Source organism: Haematobia irritans, chromosome 5 (genome assembly GCF_050003625.1).
Source record: "Haematobia irritans isolate KBUSLIRL chromosome 5, ASM5000362v1, whole genome shotgun sequence".
NCBI lineage: Eukaryota > Metazoa > Arthropoda > Insecta > Diptera > Muscidae > Haematobia > Haematobia irritans.
Genome location: NC_134401.1, coordinates 1,373,385 through 1,394,447, shown reverse-complemented (window position 1 = coordinate 1,394,447; position 21,063 = coordinate 1,373,385). Strand labels below are relative to the sequence as shown.

Sequence of the window (21,063 nt, the reverse complement as noted above, 5' to 3'; positions counted from 1 at the left end):
TTTAAAAAAAAAAAAAGTTATCAAGCTCTTAACAAATCACACTTTAGTTGAATTGCTTGCGGGTTCCTTTGCATATTTTGATTTTCATGAGTATTTCCTATTTAATCGTTGGAAGCAAGATCTTCCTTGAAAGGAATATTATGATGCGGTGGGTGTTTAAACATTTTTAGTTTATATCCAGATTATGTTGGAAAAATATGCTTGTTTATGAGATTCGTAGAAGGGTGTTTTTCTAATGGCATGATTATTATAGATTCAGATAAATGTCTTAAACGTTTTAAGAAACTTAAACACAATGAAACTTAAACTCAAAAGTGGACACCTCTCAAAAGTGAACAATTTTTTACGAAAGTCAGTTTAAACAAAATATTGAAAATTTCATCACAATGGTGATAGAAATTGTAATGTAATGGCCGATTAAAAATTGTTTTTCAATGTTTATAGTCCATCCGATCCGGAAGAATACTTCTGCTCTTGTCCTTTAAGGTAAATTAATAAATGAACCAATTGTCCCTAAATATATCTGTGTCCGTCTGGCTATTGTATTCACGCTACATCTTGTAATAATGAAGGCAATGTGTTGGAACAGATTAATTCAGATGTACCCAGGCTTATTAGTTTTAATATGGACTACAATAAGCCTGGGTACCGGCTTATTAATTTTAACATTTGCTGTCAATATTGTTTATCTTGTTAGCTCATCTCTCGAGGATAGCCAATGTAAATTATTTTTTTATACCCTTCACCACTACTGTGGTACAGGGTATAATAAGTTTGTGCATTTGTATGTAACGCCAAGAAGGAGTAATCATAGACCAAACTTTTAGTATACGGATCGGCTTAGAATTAAATTCTGAGTCGATTTAGCGATGTCCGTCTGTCTGTCTGTCCATCTGTCTGTCTGTCTGTTGATGTATTTTTGTGTGCAAAGTACAGCTCGCAGTTTTAGTCCGATTGTCCTAAAATTTGGTATAGGGTCCTGTTTCGGCTCAAAGACGATCCCTATTGATTTTGGAAAAAATCGGTTCAGATTTAGATATAGCTGCCATATATATTTTTCAACGATCTGGTCATAATTGGCGTGTATATCAACCGATCTTCCTCAAATTCTGTACATCCGAATATTTTATGGGTCTCGAAAAACTTGCAAAATATCAGCCAAATCGGTTCAGATTTAGATATAGCTCCCATATATAGCTTTCGCCCGATTTACACTCATTTGCCCACAGAGGCCAATTTTTTGCTCCGATTTAGTTGAAATTTTGCATAGGGAGTAGAATTAGCATTGTAACTATGCGTGCCAAATTTAGTTGAAATCGGTTCAGATTTGGATATATCTCCCATATATAGTTTCGCCCGATTTACACTCATATGACCACAGAGGCCAATTTTTAACTCCGATTTAAATGAAATTTTGCACAGGGAGTAGAATTAGCATTGTAGCTATGCGTGCCAAATTTGGTTGAAATCGGTTCAGATTTAGATATATCTCCCATATATCGCTTTCGCCCGATTTACACTCATATGACCACAGAGGCCAATTTTTAACTCCGATTTAGTTGAAATTTTGCACAGAGAGTAGAATTAGCATTGTTGCTATGCGTGCCAAATTTGGTTGAAATCGGTTCAGATTTAGATATAGCTCCCATATATATGTTTTTCTGATTTCGACAAAAATGGTCAAAATACCAACATTTTCCTTGTAAAATCGCCACTGCTTACTCGAAAAGTTGTAAAAATGACTCTAATTTTCCTAAACTTCTAATACATATATATCGAGCGATAAATCATAAATAAACTTTTGCAAATTTTCCTTAAAATTGCTTCAGATTTAAATGTTTCCCATATTTTTTTTACTAACATTGTGTTCCATCCTAGTGCATTAGCCGACTTAAATTTTGAGTCTATAGATTTTGTAGAAGTCTATCAAATTCTGTCCAGATCGAGTGATATTTAAATGTATGTATTTGGGACAAACCTTTATATATAGCCCCCCCCCAACACATTTGACGGATGTGATATGGTATCGAAAATTTAGATCTACAAAGTGGTGCAGGGTATAATATAGTCGGCCCCGCCCGACTTTAGACTTTCCTTACTTGTTCCTTTATACATTTATGATAAAATGTTTAACAATGATCTACTATGAGATCAAAAAAGCTTTCGTGGAAGAAAATGTTCTTTTGATTGGGGAAAAATATCTCTTTTGTGAGAGATCACAATGGTGTTGCCGATGACTATATTTCTGACATACTAAAAGAGAAAAATTTGGAGATATACAATTTTCAGCGATGAACAATTTGTTTAAGTTTTAAACGCTATCTACTCTTGAAAATCTTCACATTTTTCAAAACCATTGGATAATTCTTCTTTAGGATCATGAAATTCGTCTCGAATTTATTAACTTCGCGAAAAGTATCACAATACAAATATGAAGAAAATATTCCCAATAACATTATCTAAATTATCTTTGAATATGATCACCACGAACAAGTTACAATATTAACATAATTTCGAAGGTTTCATTTTTAAATGAATTCCTTTTCTCAAAAAATCAAAAATATTTATCATTTTAACTGTAATTTTGTTTTACCCCTATATTGTTGCTAGCTCAACTCTTATACTTTACAGCCTAATTTCCTGTCTAGCAAAAGATTCAACAATCTTTGTGTTGTGTATTCGCATATTCACATAATAAAGTAGCTTTTGTTTTATTTCAAGACATCTTGAATTTAATCTACCATTCTGGAAAGGAAATTAAGCCATTTCAGCGGAAGACTGAAATAAAGTACAGATTATGGTTTTCAAATGTTAAAGTTATAATTTTGTTTTGTGGGTATTTAAATCTATGAAGTCTGAATGCATTATAATTTCCTGCACAATAATAAAATGCCCTTAGCTTTTACCACTTGCGACTGCTTTTTAGTTAGTTTGTCAGATGTCATTTACCCTCTTGCATTACATTCCTATTATAAAGGAATTCATTGGTGGCAAATAGAGGGCATCTACTTTAATTATCTACCAATGTAAATAATGTAAATTTTTTGAGAGAAAATAAATAACTGGGTTAACAAGCCTACCACGCGCCAACATTTCCCCAATTGGTCAAACGACGGCAACATCATCACCACCAGTTTCACAATTTTAACGAAGTTGTGGAACAAACCGCAAACTTAAGTCAACAATGAAACATGCACCATGACATCCCCTATGAAGGACATTGTCGTTGAATGTAACCAAAAACTACTATAAAATTCTGCACCACGGGGTATAGGCATTGCAGTTTTCTATTCAAGCTTGAGATGATGAGGACAAATCGAGCACTTTGTAGCTAAAAGATGAAATCTTTGGTCAAGGATACATTAAATTTACTAGCTTTAATGGTGGTACTGTTTGACGGTGGCTCTTGCATTGTGAATCCTAATAATGAAACTGCTCGCATGGTTATATATCTACAGAAGCCAAGTAGCTTGGGACCCCGCACATGGCTAGCAGGTGTCAATTGTCTGGATCAAATCACCAGACTCTTTTTTGAGAAGCGCGAAACACTGACTCGATCTCCGAATATGGTGGTGACAATTGCAAAAAAAATGTCTTCACCCGCTGCACAGATTCAAGAGGGGTTTCTCAAAATAGTAATGGAAGCCATTAGTGAGGTTAATCGCACCCACAAACCTTATCAAATTCGTATAATTTCTGACTCCAAAACCTATAAAAGTTCTTCGGTCAATCAAAACGAATTGGTTTTGGCCGATTTTTACATCATGGTTATAGATTCGATTGAGCGCCTGAAGAGTCTGCTGCAAAATTATGTTAGCCATATGTTGTCCTGGAATCCAGGAGCCCGTTTCATGGTCGTCTATAACAATGTCAATAATCGCAATAATTCCGAAAAGACTGCCAGGGCCATCTTTGGATTAATGTTGGAAGATTTCTATATTAACCGCGTGGGCTTGATGTATGCCACAGCCGATGTGGAGTATTCCTTTATGCTGTTGGATTACTTTAACAGTACTGCATGTCGGACACTATCCATAAAAAAGTTTGTCCAATGCCGTGAAGGAAATTTGGTAACAAAAAATGTCAAAACTTTAAAGACTAAGTTGAGTAGATTTTTGACTGGTCTAAGTCTCACGAACTGTACATTTAATTTGTGTGCTTCTATAGCCGCTCCATTTGTGGAAAATGACTGTGTATTGGGTTTAGAAATGAGAATTATTGGCTTCATTAAGGCACGACTGAATTTCAATGTAAGTCCATGTAAATGTTTTACACTACTCGGCAGATAGATTACAATTATTTTGTTGCAGATACTTTCAATTTGTGAACGTGAGAGCAGAGGAATTCAATTGGATACTGGCAATTGGAGTGGTTTATTGGGTCGCTTAAATGAAAAGTCCTGTGATTTTATCATGGGTGGGTACTATCCAGACAACGAAGTGCTAAACAGTTTTTGGGTATCCGATTGTTATTTGCAAGATTCCTATACTTGGTTTACAAAATTGGCTGATCCTCGTCCTGCTTGGATGGCTTTATATTCAATATTTGATCATTTCACGTGGATGGTATTTGTTGGTATGATATTGATAACCTGGGTGACATGGGCTCTACTGGTCAACATGTTACCTGAACCACCACAAAGCAGAGAATGGTCTCTAACCGGTATTAATAACTTGGGTGTTTCGGTTTGTGTATCTGTGCAAGAGAGACCTTTATGTATGGCCTCTAGATTCTTCTTTGTGGCTTTGGCCATATATGGGCTGAATGTTACATCGATGTACACTTCCAAATTAATATCACTTTTTTCAAATCCTGGATTACTCCATCAGATAGATTCTTTGGAAGAAGTGGTTGAAGCTGGAATACCATTTGGTAGGCTACTTTCTCGAAATGATAAGATACAATTTTAATATTGTCCCCATTCCAGGTGGTCACGAAGAATGTCGTGATTGGTTTGAAAATGACCAGGATATGTGGATATTCGATCAGTACAATGATTCATCGGATTTTGATCCCACTACGGCTAATTTGCATTATGTGAAAAAAGGAGAGCGTGTCATCATGAGCAGTCGCATGTACATAATGCAAAATGCTTTGGCCGATTATGTCTTTGCCTTCAGATACAATATCTTCTCCAGCCCCATTCAAATGATAATGAAACCAGGATTTCCTTTCCTCTACGAATTCAATTTGATGATTCGTTATATGCGTGATTTTGGCTTTTTCCACAAAATCAATCGTGATTTTATCTACAACAACACCTATCTCAATCGTATAGCAAAAATGAGGCCAGATTTTCAAGGTAGTGGGAATAAAGTTGAGAGTTTATACTATTCGTGAACAATAAATGATTTTGTTTTGCAGAAAAAGTCATTGTTCTAACCATGGATCATTTACAAGGAGCATTTTCGATTTTGTCCTTGGGCATAGGTGTGAGCATAATCTTGTTTGTAGGAGAGTTAATGGTGTTCCACTTGTATAAGCCATTAATGACCCGCTATTCTAGGATCAATAAAAAGTCCCTTAAAAAATCAAAGAAGGTGGCAAAGAAGAAACCCCATCCAAAGGATAAAAAACATAAACTATCCAAACCAGTGCAAGAGATTGTTATATCATGGGAAGAAATTAATCGTCAAACCGATATGAGATTTACACCAGTGAAAAGAAGGAAGGTTCATAAATAGAGGAAAGTTCACTAAAAGCAATGAGTTAATATTATCTGAAATAAACCTTGTTCAAAAACTCTGTATCAATTTTGGATATATTTGTGAAAATCATACATCATACACTGAAAGACAGGGCATTATAGTTTACAATTTTTTCCTCAATAAAGGTGTTTATTAAGTTCGAGTTTGGCCGCTAAAATTGCCATTTTTATACCCACCACCATAGGATGGGGGGTATATTAACTTTGTCATTCCGTTTGTAACACATCGAAATATTGCTCTAAGACCCCATATTCTGGGTCGTCCGTCCGTCTGTTGAAATCACGCTAACTTCCGAACGAAACAAGCTATCGACTTGAAACTTGGCACAAGTAGTTGTTATTGATGTAGGTCGGATGGTATTGCAAATGGGCCATATCGGTCCACTTTTACGTATAGCCCCCATATCAACGGACCCCAAAATTTGGCTTGGGAGGCCTCTAAGAGAAGCAAATTTCATCCGATCCGGCTGAAATTTGGTACATCGTGTTGGTATCTAACAACCATGCAAAAACTGGTCCACATCGGTCCATAATTATATATAGCCCCCATATAAACCGATCCCCCGATTTGGCTTGCGAGGCCTCTAAGAGAAGCAAATTTCATCCGATGCGGCTGAAATTTGGTACATGGTGTCAGTATATGGTCTCTAACAACCATGCAAAAATTGGTCCACATCGGTCCATAATTATATATAGCCCCCACATAAACCGATCCCCCGATTTGGCTTGCGAGGCCTCTAAGAGAAGCAAATTTCGTCCGATCCGACTGAAATTAGGTACATGGTGTTAGTATATGGTCTCTAACAACCATGCAAAAATTGGTCCACATCGGTCCATAATTATATATAGCCCCCATATAAACCGATCCCCCGATTTGGCTTGCGAGGCCTCTAAGAGAAGCAAATTTCATCCGATCCGGCTGAAATTTGGTACGTGATGTTAGTATATGGTCTCTAACAACCATGCAAAAATTGGTCCACATCGGTTCATAATTATATATAGGCCCAATATAAACCGATCACCAGATTTGACCTCCGGAACCTCTTGGAAGACCAAAATTCATCTGATTCAGTTGAAATTCGGTACGTGGTGTTAATATATGGCCTCAAACTCCCATGCAAAAATTGGTCGATATCGGTCCATAATTATATATAGGCCCCATATAAACCGATCCCCAGATTTGACCTCCAGAGCCCCTTGGAAGAGCAAAATTCTTCCCATTCGGTTGGAATTTGGTACGTGATGTTAGTATATGGTATCCACCAACCATGCAGGTATTGGTTCCTATCAGTCCATAATTATATATAGCTCCCATATAAACCGATCCCCAGATTTGACCTCCGGTGCCTTTTGGAGAAGCAAAATTCATCCGATCTGCTTGAAATTTGAAACGTGATGGTAGTATATGATATTTAACAGCCATGCCAAAACTGGTCCATATCAGTCTATAATCGTACATAGCCCCATATAAACCGATCCCGAGATTTTTGGAACCTCTTGGAGGAGCAAATTTCATCCGAGTGAGTTGAAATTTGGTACATTGTGCTAGTATATGGTCGTTAACAACCATGCCTAACTAGGTCCATATCGGTCTATAGTTATATATGGCCCTCAGATAAATCGATCCCCAATCACACAAAAATTGGTCCATATCAAGTTCATAATTGTATATAGCCCCCATATAAGCGACCCCCATATTTCAATTCTGGCTCTCTACGTACAAAAAGTCAATATCGATTCGTAATTATTTGTAGACTTAACTATACATAACTTTTTTGTCTAATATATACCATGTATGGACTAAATCACAATTTAGAAAACGATGTTAAGAAGTTTTAAGATACCACAACCCAAGTAATTCGATTGTGGATGATAGTCTTTCGTAGAAGTTTCTACGCAATCCATGGTGGTGGGTACATAAGATTCGGCCTGGCCGAACTTGCGGCCGTATATACTTGTTTCACTATAACTTTTCTCTAATAAACCATTTTAAAGAATATAAACTTTATAAAAGCTAGCTTTGGACTAATCCCCATCAAGTTATATTAAAACTAGCATCAAAGAAGTATACTTTTATTCCGTTTTTTACTGATTTATTTTTCAATTAAGCGGCCAAACTTGAACTTAGTATTCACCTTAAGGGAAAATAAGAAGTCGGTATGTATGGAGGAATTATTAAACCTATACAAGCTATTTGTAATACATCTTCTTTGTAGGCATTGAGCTCACAAAATAAGATTTATAAGTAGAAATAGAATTGAATTGAAATCCTGGACATACTGCTCATTATATTCAATTCTATTTCTGCTCATATATCAACCATTTTCGAATAATAGAGGCCAACTAGGTTAGGTTAGGTTAGATTAGGTGGCACGACGATGTATCAGGCTCACTTAGACTATTCAGTCCATTGTGATACCACATTGGTGAACTTCTCTCTTATCACTGAGTGCTGCCCGATTCCATGTTAAGCTCAATGACAATGGACCTACTTTTTATAGCCGAGTCCGAACGGCGTTCCATATTGCAGTGAAACCACTTAGAGAAGCTTTGAAACCCCTCATTACTGAGGTGGAATAATCCACCGCTGAAAAACTTTTTGGTGTTCGGTCGAAGCAGGAATCGAGCCCACGACCTTGTGTATGCAAGGCGGGCATGCTAACCATTGCACCACGGTGACTCCCTAGAGGCCAACTAAACACCCTTTCTGATTCAGCTTTAAAAACTCGATATCACATTATCTTCGAAAAGTCTAATTTTTTCTGCTTTCAAGTCGAAATATCGATTAGTCGATTCTGGCAAGCCATCCCTCTGTTGAATAGTCGTTTTGAGTCATTTTTACAAAAAACATCACAAAAGTACACTTTTTTGACATAAAACTTTTTTACGATGTGAAATTAATTAATTTATGGATCAGTGGGAGTCTTTTGTCCGAAAATGTAAATACATTGACATTATGTTTGTGCAAATTGTCTAATGCAATAATTAGAAATTTGTCGTTTTTGCTTGTGTCTCACTATGTTCGTTTACTTTGCCCTCTTTACTTAGGTGGCGTTCATAGGAGTACATTTGGTATTGATGGTTACAAAATTTGTTTACACTTGCCCAAGAATACTAGCGCGACGACCACTATGGCTCATAAAAATCAAATCACTCAGCGAATGTAAACAATTCCGAGAAACGTGATATTTCACAATGTGGCCCAGAGTTCTTAGAAAGAGAAAAGTGCATTTTCACCAAAAATAAAACAAACAGGCCGATATAGCCAATGCAGCAGAGGGTTGAGTCGTAAAACAAAACGCACCATCTGAAACCGTCAACCAAACTATGGCGCAGGCAGGAATCTGAGGTTCTCATGTACAGTGAATATCCCCAAACGAAATGTCACAGAGTGGCCCACCCCCTGCTCAAGTTGCGTGAAGATGGAGAATGTCTTATGTCTACATGGGACCATACAAATGATTGTGGGAGATGTTGAGAAAACACACACACAAAATATGTCCTCATCGTCTAGCGGCAAGTGTGTGTGTTTGGGCCACCACTTCTGTTGGCACTGCTGTAGCGAAACATCAAAATTGTGTGGCTACGTAAACAAATCGTAAATTTCAATTTTACGACTTAATTCGGCAGTTAGTGCAAACTACTCGTCGACACTCCATTCCCTGGACGAATCGCCACACACACACAACAAATGGAAACCAAAATACATAGTAAGTGGTTATTTTGTACTCCTGCGCCAATTCCACTTGATGCGTTCAATTTAATTTGACTGATCATTTTTTATGGCCAAGAACTGCAAAACATTCGCCACAACATCAACGATCGTGGGTTATTATATTAATTCAAATATTGTGGCAGTACTAGAAGCTGACAATGTATTCGTAAGATAAGAGGGTGTTATGAAAGTATCCCTTCAATGGCTGAAGTCTAAAGAGGCTATATTCGGACTGATTGCAAGGAATAACTCTATTAAGTTACTATCTTGAATCGAAGAGATTTTGAAAGTCAGTGAAGGTAAGCGCTTTGCTATTTATCTATGATTTCTGCTGGTGGACATGATATGAACTCACGCCTCATATCTATTCGAGGCATTTTCAGCATTTGCAGTAGATTCTTTTTAAATCTTTTAAAACTCACAGTGGTATCAACTGCTGATATTGACTTAGCATTTTGTAGGTTGGTTTTACAGTTACCGCGGTATTGAAGAGAAGAAAACAATAAACAATCCAGACATTTTGATCAAGCCTCTAGTCCGAATATGGACTAGAATCGCTTATTCTGGATTCTGGGATAACGTAGATGAAGTAAAGATAAGACCATTGATTTCACGATGAACTAAAGCTGTGTCCAATAGACTTGGAAAATGTGAATGCCATTAAGGCAACCACATGATAAGTTGATGCTATTCGATGAGTCATGTGGAATTGTAGGAATAATATTTATCCAGATACACAGAGTGCACTGTTAGTATATTAATATATTATATTAGTTCGTAGATAAGTTGTGCGATAGGTTAGATTACTTGTGCATTGGTATATAATACATACTAAGCTTTTTCGTTTTGGGAAGTCCAATCTGATTCTATTCATTTATAAAAGACTACCTTCTTACAGATCATTTGATTCGTCTATACTTTCGTCATCGTGATGGTCAAATTTAATCAATTTGGATACTGAAAGGACTGAAAACGAATCAAAACACTACAACAAACAATCAGTCAGTCAACCTGGTGGACAATAGAAATATGTATTCCCTTCAGTCACATCATTAACGTTTCTATCTATTTGCCCCCTCGTAAAATTCGATACGTAAAGTGCCAACGATCCTCTTTAGATCGTGGCGTGTTGTTGTCGATTTATTGCAAGACGTAAGTTGGTATATGTGAACCATTTGCCATTGGCGGCATTTGTATTTTGTTTTGAATATTACGATGTTTACGTTTTGCGCGTTTCATTCGAATCTTAATGCGAATGACATTCATTCATTAATTCATGTTTCATTGATGCTCCACACGGTCTGGTGTCCATACTTCTGTTGCTGCGCTGTTATGCTCTGGCGCGTACAACGAGAACAGAGCTAATAATTTTTTATTTTAATTACTTCGACCCGTTTTATTGAGAAATGCCGAATGAAGTCGATTCCTTCAGATTTGTAATTCGAACTTTGCGCGCTTAAGAAAATACGGTAACTCTGGTGTATTCCACAATGCAACCATTGATGACGATAATACTATAATTTTGTTGCAGCTCCATTCTTGATGTTCTAAGAAAGAGCGTATAAAAGTCATTTTATGGCCAAAGTTCGTGTTGTTATTTGCAAAACAACATTGTGATTTTTCCAGAATATGACGCCTTTGCATCTCATCGATGCTGTCCTAGCCTGTCGGTGGCAATAGGAGTGCTTAACGAGTATAATTTTGTGGTTGCTCAACTTCATCATCTAAGCGTGAATAGACTCATGTCCGATGTAAACAAACCAATAACGATTTCACTCTCTTTGGCCCCTTTTTTTGCTAGCAATGATTTTTATTGTTATTATCGTTGTTGTGTTCGGTGAGTAGTTGTATTTAATTATCCCCATTCATTATTAACAAATTACGGCTTCATATTTTAATGAAGAGTGTTCACATGCAAATTAGGTTGTATCGAAATGAATGCATATTTTCAGACAAATTAACGATTGCACTGGGGCAATTGAGTTGGTTATTTCTCAAAAAAAGGGCTAATTTTGAAGGTGTTAAAAATGAGGTTTCCGAAGTTAAATCTTGGGGGGTCGGTATATATGGAGGGTTTATATAATTATGGACCGATATGGAACAATTTTTGCATGGTTCATTTATTTATTTATCCAGCTATGGTAAGCCAGTGCGAATGCTTATTCATGAATATAATAAGTTTATATAGTTACGTTAGAGTTAAAATAATTACGGATCAGAAAAAAATAATTAAGGATATAAAAAAACTGGTTTAAATGATCAAAATAAATTCAACTTCTTTAGAGTATAAAAAAGTGACTATTACAACCAGAAAAAAAAAGAAGTTGAGAAGCAAAAAAAAAACTGGTGTACGTTGGCATAATAAAGGGATAGTCACAAACAGGGACATAAAATGTAAGCCGGTGACAGGAACAATTGAAGCGATCAGATCGCAGGAATCGGTGAGACGACAATAAACAGTAAATAGAAGAAAATAATAGAATGGTAGTGGCAGGAACAATTTGCTGACAGACGAGATAGGTTAACAGGAACAACTTGGAAGGCAGGAACAGTGATACGTTCAGAGCAGGAGAGAAGTGAACTGGAACAATTCCCGAGACAGTTAATTTTTCCAAGGTACGAGGGAAACAGACTTATACAGACTTATAACGAAGTTTCATGGTGTTCGATGCTGGGCGACGTGTAGCAAAACCCGTTTAACAGTATGTATCGGATCAGAAAAATCAAATACGTTGCTAAATCCATTATAATGTTTACAGAGCCGATAAAAGGAACTGTGTTCCTCGTAATTATTTCTACAGACGGGAAGTTTTAATGTAAATAAATATTCCTCCGATCATCTCTTAATGAAATCCAGTGTGGACATAGCCCTCGAAACACTTGACTTAACATGAGAATCGAACTTCAGTCTGCGATCAAGTAACACACCTAAATCATTAAAGAGCTGAACGTCCTTCAATTTAACGTTGTCAATATAGTATTCCGTCAATAAAGTATTGGACCTGAAGAAGGTCATCTTCTTGCATTTGCTAAGGTTAAGACACATTTCTTTAATGCAACACCAGCGGACAACCTCGTCTAAATCGGCCTGTAATTGACAAGAATCAACCGTCCGCATACATTAATATACTTGAGTGATGAATAACCGATGGCAAATCGTCAAGATAAAGAGCGAATAGTACTGGTCCGATATGGCTTCCGTGGGGATCACCAGATGTAACCGATATCTTACGAGGTGGTTGGCCCTTAAACATAACGTATTGAACTCTTTCAGACAAGTAAGACGAAATCCAGCATAGTAAAGCTGGAGGAAACCCTAGCGCAGATAACTTATACAGCAAGAGTCGATGACTAACCTTATCAAAGGCCTTGCTGAAGTCAATATACACCCAGAGAAGGAATATGATCACCTCAAACATGTGTCAAGAGCACCATGTTACTTTTTTACCATGTAGCATTTTTGACGCAAAAATATTCATTTCTCATCAAACATAACATGCTTTCCGAAATCAGATACATAATTTCCGAGAAAAAAAACATGGTTTCGACAAACATTCAACATATATTTCAAATAAAAAAATTCTCTGGAAAAGGTCGGAAAAAAACCGACGAAACGTCGAGAAAAAAGATGAAATAAACTTGATTTATTTGCATTTATACATATTGACCAAAACAGCCCATTAAAATAAACAAAAATCTATTCACCATGTTTACCATGTGAAAAAGTAACATTTTGCTCTTGGAACATGGTTGGGGTGATCATATTCCTTCTCTGCGTGTAGATAACATCAACCTAATTACGCCTTGATAATGAATCATGTATATATGAGCTAAATTCCAGAAGAATCGTCGACTTCCGTTTCATAAAACCATGTTGAGACACCGAAAATATAGACCTCAATGGAATATAAGCCTTCTTAAAGGGCATATACTAACATTAGCCAGATCGAATGAAATTTGCTCTTCCAAGTAGGTTCTCAAGGCAAATCTGGGAGTTGGTTTATATGGGGGCTATATATAGTTATGGACCGATATTTTTGCATGGTTGTTAGCGGGTATACGAGTATTCTAACATCACCTACCAAATTTCAACCAGATCGGATGATCGGATCCGCAAGGCAAATCTGGGGGTTGGTTTATATGGGGGCTATACCAAAAAGTAGTACGATATGGCCCATTTGCAATATCAGTCGACCTGCATCAATTCCAACTACTCACACCAAGTTTCAAGTCGATAGATTGTTTCGTTCGGAAGCTAGCGTGAGTTCTACAGGTGGACGGATGGACATCGCTAGATCGACTCAGAATTTCAGCACGAATATATACATTATGGGGTTATCATAATGACTGAATAGTCTAAGTGAGCCTGAAACAAATCGGGCTGTTACTTAACCTAACCTGCCCTATTATGGGGTCTGAGACCAATATTTCGTTGTGTTCTAAACGTAATGACAAAATTAATATTCGTGGATGGTATAAAAATCTCTGATGTTTTTTTTTTTTTTTGCTGCAGTTTATGATATTCATCCTTCTCATAAAAGAAAAAATTAACTAAAAACGTAGAAAAAAATCATTGTTTCTAAATCATGATCATTTTAACCATGTCATAGTATATTCTTAATAGGTTTGGAAAATGTACGAATATTTGTACTATCAGATCCACGTTTAGTTCATAGTTTAGTTAATTTTTGGGATAAGACAAATTTCATTGGGCTTAAAATAATTTTCAAGTATTAGTTTATCGATTTAATATTTATTCAATGTTAAAAAATATCAGCCATCCTCATAAATAAATATCAATCAAAATTTTGGGTATAAAGTGTGAATATTGAGGCCATAATGTATTCTCGCACCAATGACTTTCCTTTTGGATTATGGTCCAGGTATTATGGATTAAACCAATACCAATTTTGAGGATATTAGCTTTATGTAATAAAATATTTTTCGATAACATATCTCCACCACCAACTTCGAAGATGATAGTTTTTGTTTCATATGTATTTCTTGTATCTTACAAAACTCATAAATATCACAAACTACACTTTCCTATATACAAAAACACTTGGGTACATCTTTGGAAGGGCAATAAAACTTTTAATTTTTTCTCCCCTTAGAAAAATGAAAAAGTTGTCCAAAGTTGAAACCACAATAACAATCATAGTAAAAGTCGAGAGTGAGCCAGTTGAGGTTTCAGACCAACTTAAAAAACCTATAATTTATCAAAATAAAACATAAATTCCTGACGCCAACATCTAGCCATCGCTGGATGCTTTCAGGGGTTTTTGGCTGCTGTTGCTTCTGTTGCTATTCTAAGGAAGTTCATCTCCTTGGTAGAAATGGAAAAGTGGCTATGCGGCATTTTTGTAAGAAAGTTTCCTTGAACAAGCAAAATCGAAAGCAGCCAGCCAGGACAACAGCGGCAATAAAAAATGACGCTTCTTTACTAGGGGAGGGCATGGAAGAGAGCACATATGTTTGAAATGTGATCACGTAAAGTCATCGCATTAAAATCAAGGGGAAACGCTTTAAAAAAAAATAAAATATATTTTCGGCAGCGAACCCTACCCCACTTTTCACCAAAAAAAGCATACACACATTGGCTAGGACATACATTTACCATTAGGGTAACATATAGCACATAAACTCATTTGTACATAAGGCCATTATGAGCAAGGTCCTTGCAACTTGTTTTGTTTTTTTTTTTTTTTTGCATGAGTATGATGTATGCTTATGGGTTTTTTCGTGTGCATATGTGTGTGTGGTTGATAGTGACATGTCTGCCTGTTTGTTTTATTATTTTTGTTTCCACATCCCTTTGAACACTGCTGACAAATGACTTGCAGTGTCAATGAGAGAATAAAAAAAAAATACCATTGAAAACAGCCTCAGCATTGCTGGCTGGTCATGGTCAGGGTATAAGTTGGACAGTGGGGGTGAGGCCTCTCAAAAAATATAATGTTTTATGCAAAATATTTCCTTGTCCAGTTTTTTCGGAGTGTGACGACCTGCTTGACAAGGCGTTTGTTTTCCTCGAAATTTTATAGCATGTATCAATGCTTTGTAAATGTTTTAATTTTAAAATGTTAAAAAGTTTAATAATTTCCTTTCGCTTTGAATACACCTCTAATAAGATTGCAGATTGGCCTAAAATATGATCGCTGATATGAGTTTAACTGAAAAAATCTTCAGCAATTCGTTTATATAGGGTATTTTAATGACAATTTCTTTATAAAAAAGAAGTTCGTCTTTACCTACTAAAATGTATGTATGTAGGTCGCATCATCTTTATAATTATGTCAATATTATTTTTAGTGTATTTTAATTATGACCATAATTGCTTTAAGCATCTTAAGAGAACATTTATTTTATTAGGCCTTATTTTATATCAATTTAGCCTTCACCAGACGTATGGGCGTCAAATATAAACGAATTTTTTGGCTCGAATATTTGCGTTTGCCAGCACTAAAGTATTCTCATGAATCTTTATATATTAGAGTGGTTCGAAATAGATTTGTTGATTTAAAACGTGTATCATCATGGCTTCTCTTAATGTAGAGACGATGAATAACGATTTAAAAATAAAATATGTACCTTTAAACAGGCTGTGAGTTTTGTTTCGTCAAATTTGAACTGATTCGACGAAATTTTACGAATATATGACATTCTGATGTGTGAGTTTTGGGATCGCATTTACTCAAACCGGGCGAGGCATATTTATGGGAGCTATATCTAAAATTGTAAGAATTTTAAAGGAAATCTGAATAAATTTTTAAAAAGTTTTAATAGGGATATTGACCCTATATTTATTTGCTAACTTTTATACTCGACATCACCACATGGTCACAGTAAAATAACTTGGATCTACATAGAAATATGCTCATCTCACACCGAAAAAAATTGAACTGTTTTATAGGAAGAATGAACGACCACGCACGAAAATTTTACTCCACATTTTGAGATTTCCACAAAGCGTTGGTAAAACCAGGAAATTTTAATGCCCTGTTGTACTTTTTATCTGCAGTTCACGAAATTTCATCATCTCATAGAAGAAGAAAAAATTAACAAAAAGTAAAGAAGGAAATCATTGGCGCCAAATCATGACCATTTTAACCATACAGTAGTTCATTCTTACTATTTTTGGGAATCGTACGAAAATCGTCGTTTGCTTTAGTTCATATTGAACTCATTTGTACGGTCATTGAACTTTATACTCACGTTTAGTTCATAAAATTTTTGAGACATACTTAAAAAAAGTAAGATTTCATTAAACTGTGGAAAATTTCGGTAAAAATAATAAAATTTAACTACAAGCAAATAATTTTTTCCAATAAAAATAAATTAAATTTAGCGTTAGTTTAACTACGGAACTTTTTTTCTGTGCATATGCATTGAATTATTTTTGGTTCCTGATCTGATTTGGCTGTTCGTCCCTCTGTCTGCTTTTCTTTTCAAATGCCACTGAACTTCAAAGTAATCGAAATCTATTTAGATATAGTTTCCATATGTAAACTTCGCACAGGGTATTTTCTAATGATACTGTCAATTTCGTCTGTCTATTTGTTGTGCACACAATGATGAAACCACACTGAAAGAAGAGTTTTAGACAAACAAAGTTTCCTTTTGAAGGTAATAAACTTTCTTTAAAAACAAATAAAAAAGTTAGACACAATCGTTTGATCGCTTGCCATAAATACAGCTTTATTGGCTCTTAAAGAAAATGCTTTACATTAAAGGGGAAATTCGTTTGTCTAAAATTTCGTTCCGGAGGAAAGTATTTTTTCTTTGTGTGCAATTTATCCCTTCATCATAAAATTCTGTACGGTAATTGATCATAAGTTCGGTAAAAGTTATTAAAAGAAGCTACATCCCAATCTTAATAAATAAATACTCTCATTGAAAATAAACCGATAAACCGCATTCTCGTAATCCTCGATGACATCACTAAACATGGAAAAATGTCGCACATTTGGGCTCAATAAAATACATCATTTTTATTGATGCAAGTATGCCCCAGCTATCACAATTTAATGCAAACTTCGCACAAAAAATTTTATGGTGATACTGGATGATAATTTGTTGCATAGAGTAATCGATAACAAAATTGTATTGATAGTACTCGAAGAGTGTCGATAGTGATGATTTGTTGCTGAGTTTTGATACCGTTTATTTTTAAAATGGTAACAATTCTAAATAAAAGAGGGTTTAGTGAATTATCTACAATAATATGAATATCCTTAACAATTTTGTGCATAGTCGGCAGATTTGTCATGGGCCTGCCAAAGGCCTTTAATTTTAGACACTCTATGTTGGAGTCTATGTCACATTTGTCTTCGGTTTTTGTATTTATTTTAATTCAGAAAATGTTCATTGACTGCATTGATTTCAAACGCTTAAAGGAACGTCAGTCAGTAAGCATATTTTTTTTCTGTGGTTTATTTTTATTTTGAAAACGCATTAGAAAATGCGTTTCGGTTTTGGTGTGAATGGTTAGTTTATCCGTCTGTCTGTCAGTCGGTCGGTCTGCGGTAAAAATAGAATGTGTTTTTGCTTAATTTGCAGTTTCGTATTTGTTGGTGTTGCGTATATGTCTCGGTGCGTGTTTTACAATGCCTTGCGTTGCGTTGCAGTTTTAGGTCTTTATGCAAATTATTTTATGTTTTCCTTGTATTTATTTTGTCGAGAAACCGTATTAATTTAACATTGGATTTAAAGCCAAACGACCTTTACAACATCGGGGAAAGAGGGAGAGAGCAGAATAAAAAAAAAACACACACACAGAAAACAAAACTTTCAATGGTATGAGAAAATTGTGGAATAATTAAAGTTTTTTAAATATGAGTAGAAGTATGAAAAAAATTTGTTTTAAACTAAATAAAAAAAATTAAAATGTTAAATTGTGGCCTTAAAAGTAAAATAAAATAGGGGATCCAAATTTTATTAAATTAAGTTTTTTTTTTTGTCTAATTATGAATATTTAAATCACGGAAAATTAAAATTGCATGGTAAAAGATAATACAGTGAAATAAATTATGGCACCAATCATTGAAATATAGGACAAATAGATGAAATTGATATGTTGTAAAAATCGTGATTTAACGAGAGAAAATCTTATGCTTCTCTAATAGACATCATAACAAGAGACATACCTCATTCATTCATTTATAGCTATGTTAAATTCAAAGTTTTAAATTCACATTAAATATCAATAAGTTCGTGCTTTAGTTAAAATATATCTAAGGATAGTAATAATGATTATAAATAGGTGGATCACACCCTATGATGTACTGAACCAACCCCAGAAAATTTGTCGTATTCGGCGTATTTAACCCTAGAAAGCTTATCCTACTGAAAGTCACGGATAAGCAAAACGTACTTCTGTGGGACGTATCATCAGTTTGTCATCACGTGGACAAAATTTTTGAATGTGTGTTTTAAATTTTTGTACTTAAACCGATTCTATATACAAATCCTTATCATCTAAACACGTTTTTGGCTAAACTTTTATTTATTATGCAACAAAAAAATCACATTTTCGGTACTCATTTCCATGAGGGAGAGCGAAAAACTAAAAAAAAAACATACATCTCTCAGACATAGATAAGCTGTTTATGGTTAAGAGGTATATTTAAGCCAATAAGAAACATTTTTAAATCTGAACTGAAACATAGAAAAAAAAAATCACGAAAATATTTCCCATCAAAATTAGACTTGAGTTTTAAAACATATTCTATTAAAAATTTAATAGACAAATTTTTTAATTGACACAAAAATTAATCACAAAAGTTAATAGTATCACTTAATTTTTTAATTGACTTTCATTTCAAATTTTTTTTACAACATTACTTGTATTTCTGGTACATAGTAATTATTCTCCAATTTGTAGGTTTTCGAATTTTCGTTCAAAATTTTATTTTCAAAAAACATTTTTCAAAATTTTCTGATGTTTTAAATGCAACAAACTGAATTTCATAGAATTGGGTCTACATTTGAAGACGTAAGAATTTTTTTCTAGTTGTATCTTAAAAGATACAGTGCGCATTTATGGGTTAAATATAAAACATTTCTGTTTCATGATCTTATTCATTTCTCAATCTTACTCCCTAGTTTTTACACTTACTGTTAAGCCTAAGCAGTAATTAATAACCTCAGCTTTTTTATTAGGTACTTACCTCTTTCTCTGTCGATTATCAAAGGCAATATTTACAGGAACTCCCAACTCCAAATCCTCGATGTCGTCGATATTTTTAACCATTGTATTGAATTTATGTGACGTACAATCTTGATTGTCGAAACTATTGGACAAAGATGAAGGACCCATATCATCATCATCATTGTCTGCATAGCCATCAGCAATGTTATCGGTTGCTTCGACCATAATTACTGCAGAGCCACCTCTCACACCTGCTGTCATGGTACCCATAACACCCAATCCAACAGCACTAATGCCCCTGGTAATAACACCCACCGGAGCTATATCCGCTGCAACAATACCACAATGTTGCACAATGCAGATCAATAGGCAGCAATACCATGAGAACATCAAATGCCAGCTATGAAAATGTGGCAGAGATAGGAAGCAAATATTGGAGCTATCATCATTGCTAAGACTAGTTTGGGTATTGCAATGGATGCTGGAGTTTTTGGAATATAGATTTCTCGTATTATAAAGTAATTTTCGATTTCTCGTTCGACTTCTTGTGATTGCTGTGATGGAGGGAGAGGTTAATGTTGCTTCGGGATGATTATTCATGACCGGTTGCCTCTCCTTGGGCGCTAGTGTTAATCTCTGCCTAAGTAACATGTTGTCTAGGGTTAAGTCTATAGATGTTTAGGTGAACTGGAATTCTACTACTACGGGCGTTTTAATTCAAAATTAATTCACTTTGTTTTTTTATTATTATGAATGTCTTTCGATGTATTCTTCATATTAGTACGAAAGGACAATGGTCCTTCTGAAAAAGAGAAAATTTTTGTTTAATTTTAATGCACTTTAGGGTTCCTTTCTTAATTGGTCTCCGGTAGTCGGTTTCATCAACTTCGTTAGTAGGAGTTTGTTTTAAGTTTATTTCCTTTGGACTTTTGTCAACTGTCAACTCAATTTGAACCTGTCACTCAATTTTTGACAACTTCTTTTGAAATCCATTGCGTCTTTTCAGTTCGATGATATTTTCGGTAAATCATATTTTTCTTTTCCTTTTTGTTTTAGGATTGATTCCATTTTATTTTTGTGAGATTACAAATTAAGTGAAAAGAACTGCCCTCATTCAACCTCAGTGGATGTCCTCCCTTATATCTTGTGGCGTTGGCTTCTTTGTGAATCGACACAAACCATCAATTTAGCTTCGATTAGTTGATTTTTTTCGTTCTGGTGGTTTTGCTTATTTCTGGTCCCTGGCCTGTATTGATGGTTTTCGGTTTTGGTCGCTTGTCCGTTGTTGTTTCAAATGGTGTACAGATTTCCAAGAATTGTTGGATTAACTAATTGCTGGATGTTGTGTGGTTTTTGGTATTTTGTTCATTCTTTGTTTCATTCACCAAAGCTTTTGCGAAATGAACATGACCCGAAAGGGTCTCAATTGGATGAGAGCAATACAAACGAATAAAGATAGAATTTGTCTAATAGCCACAATGTTTGAGCCCG

The 21,063-nt window shown here is 35.2% G+C and overlaps 2 protein-coding genes across 2 annotated transcripts in view; one reads left to right on the top strand and one right to left on the bottom strand.

Moving 5' to 3' along the window:
• nord (neuron derived neurotrophic factor nord) overlaps nucleotides 1-20,460 on the bottom strand; it is a 35,347-nt gene extending 14,887 nt beyond the window's left edge. Inside the window, exon 1 of the mRNA XM_075312559.1 lies at nucleotides 19,592-20,460. Coding sequence (XP_075168674.1) covers nucleotides 19,592-20,223 — 632 coding nt within the window. The 5' untranslated portion in view covers nucleotides 20,224-20,460. The remainder of the gene's footprint in view (nucleotides 1-19,591) is intronic.
• On the top strand, nucleotides 3,352-5,865 carry Ir60a (Ionotropic receptor 60a). The gene is made up of 4 exons (XM_075311278.1): nucleotides 3,352-4,250; nucleotides 4,311-4,872; nucleotides 4,928-5,302; nucleotides 5,365-5,865. The coding sequence occupies exons 1-4, from the start codon at nucleotides 3,381-3,383 to the stop codon at nucleotides 5,682-5,684; spliced, it is 2,127 nt and encodes a 708-aa protein (XP_075167393.1). The 5' UTR covers nucleotides 3,352-3,380; the 3' UTR covers nucleotides 5,685-5,865.
• Nucleotides 20,461-21,063: the final 603 nt, after the last annotated feature.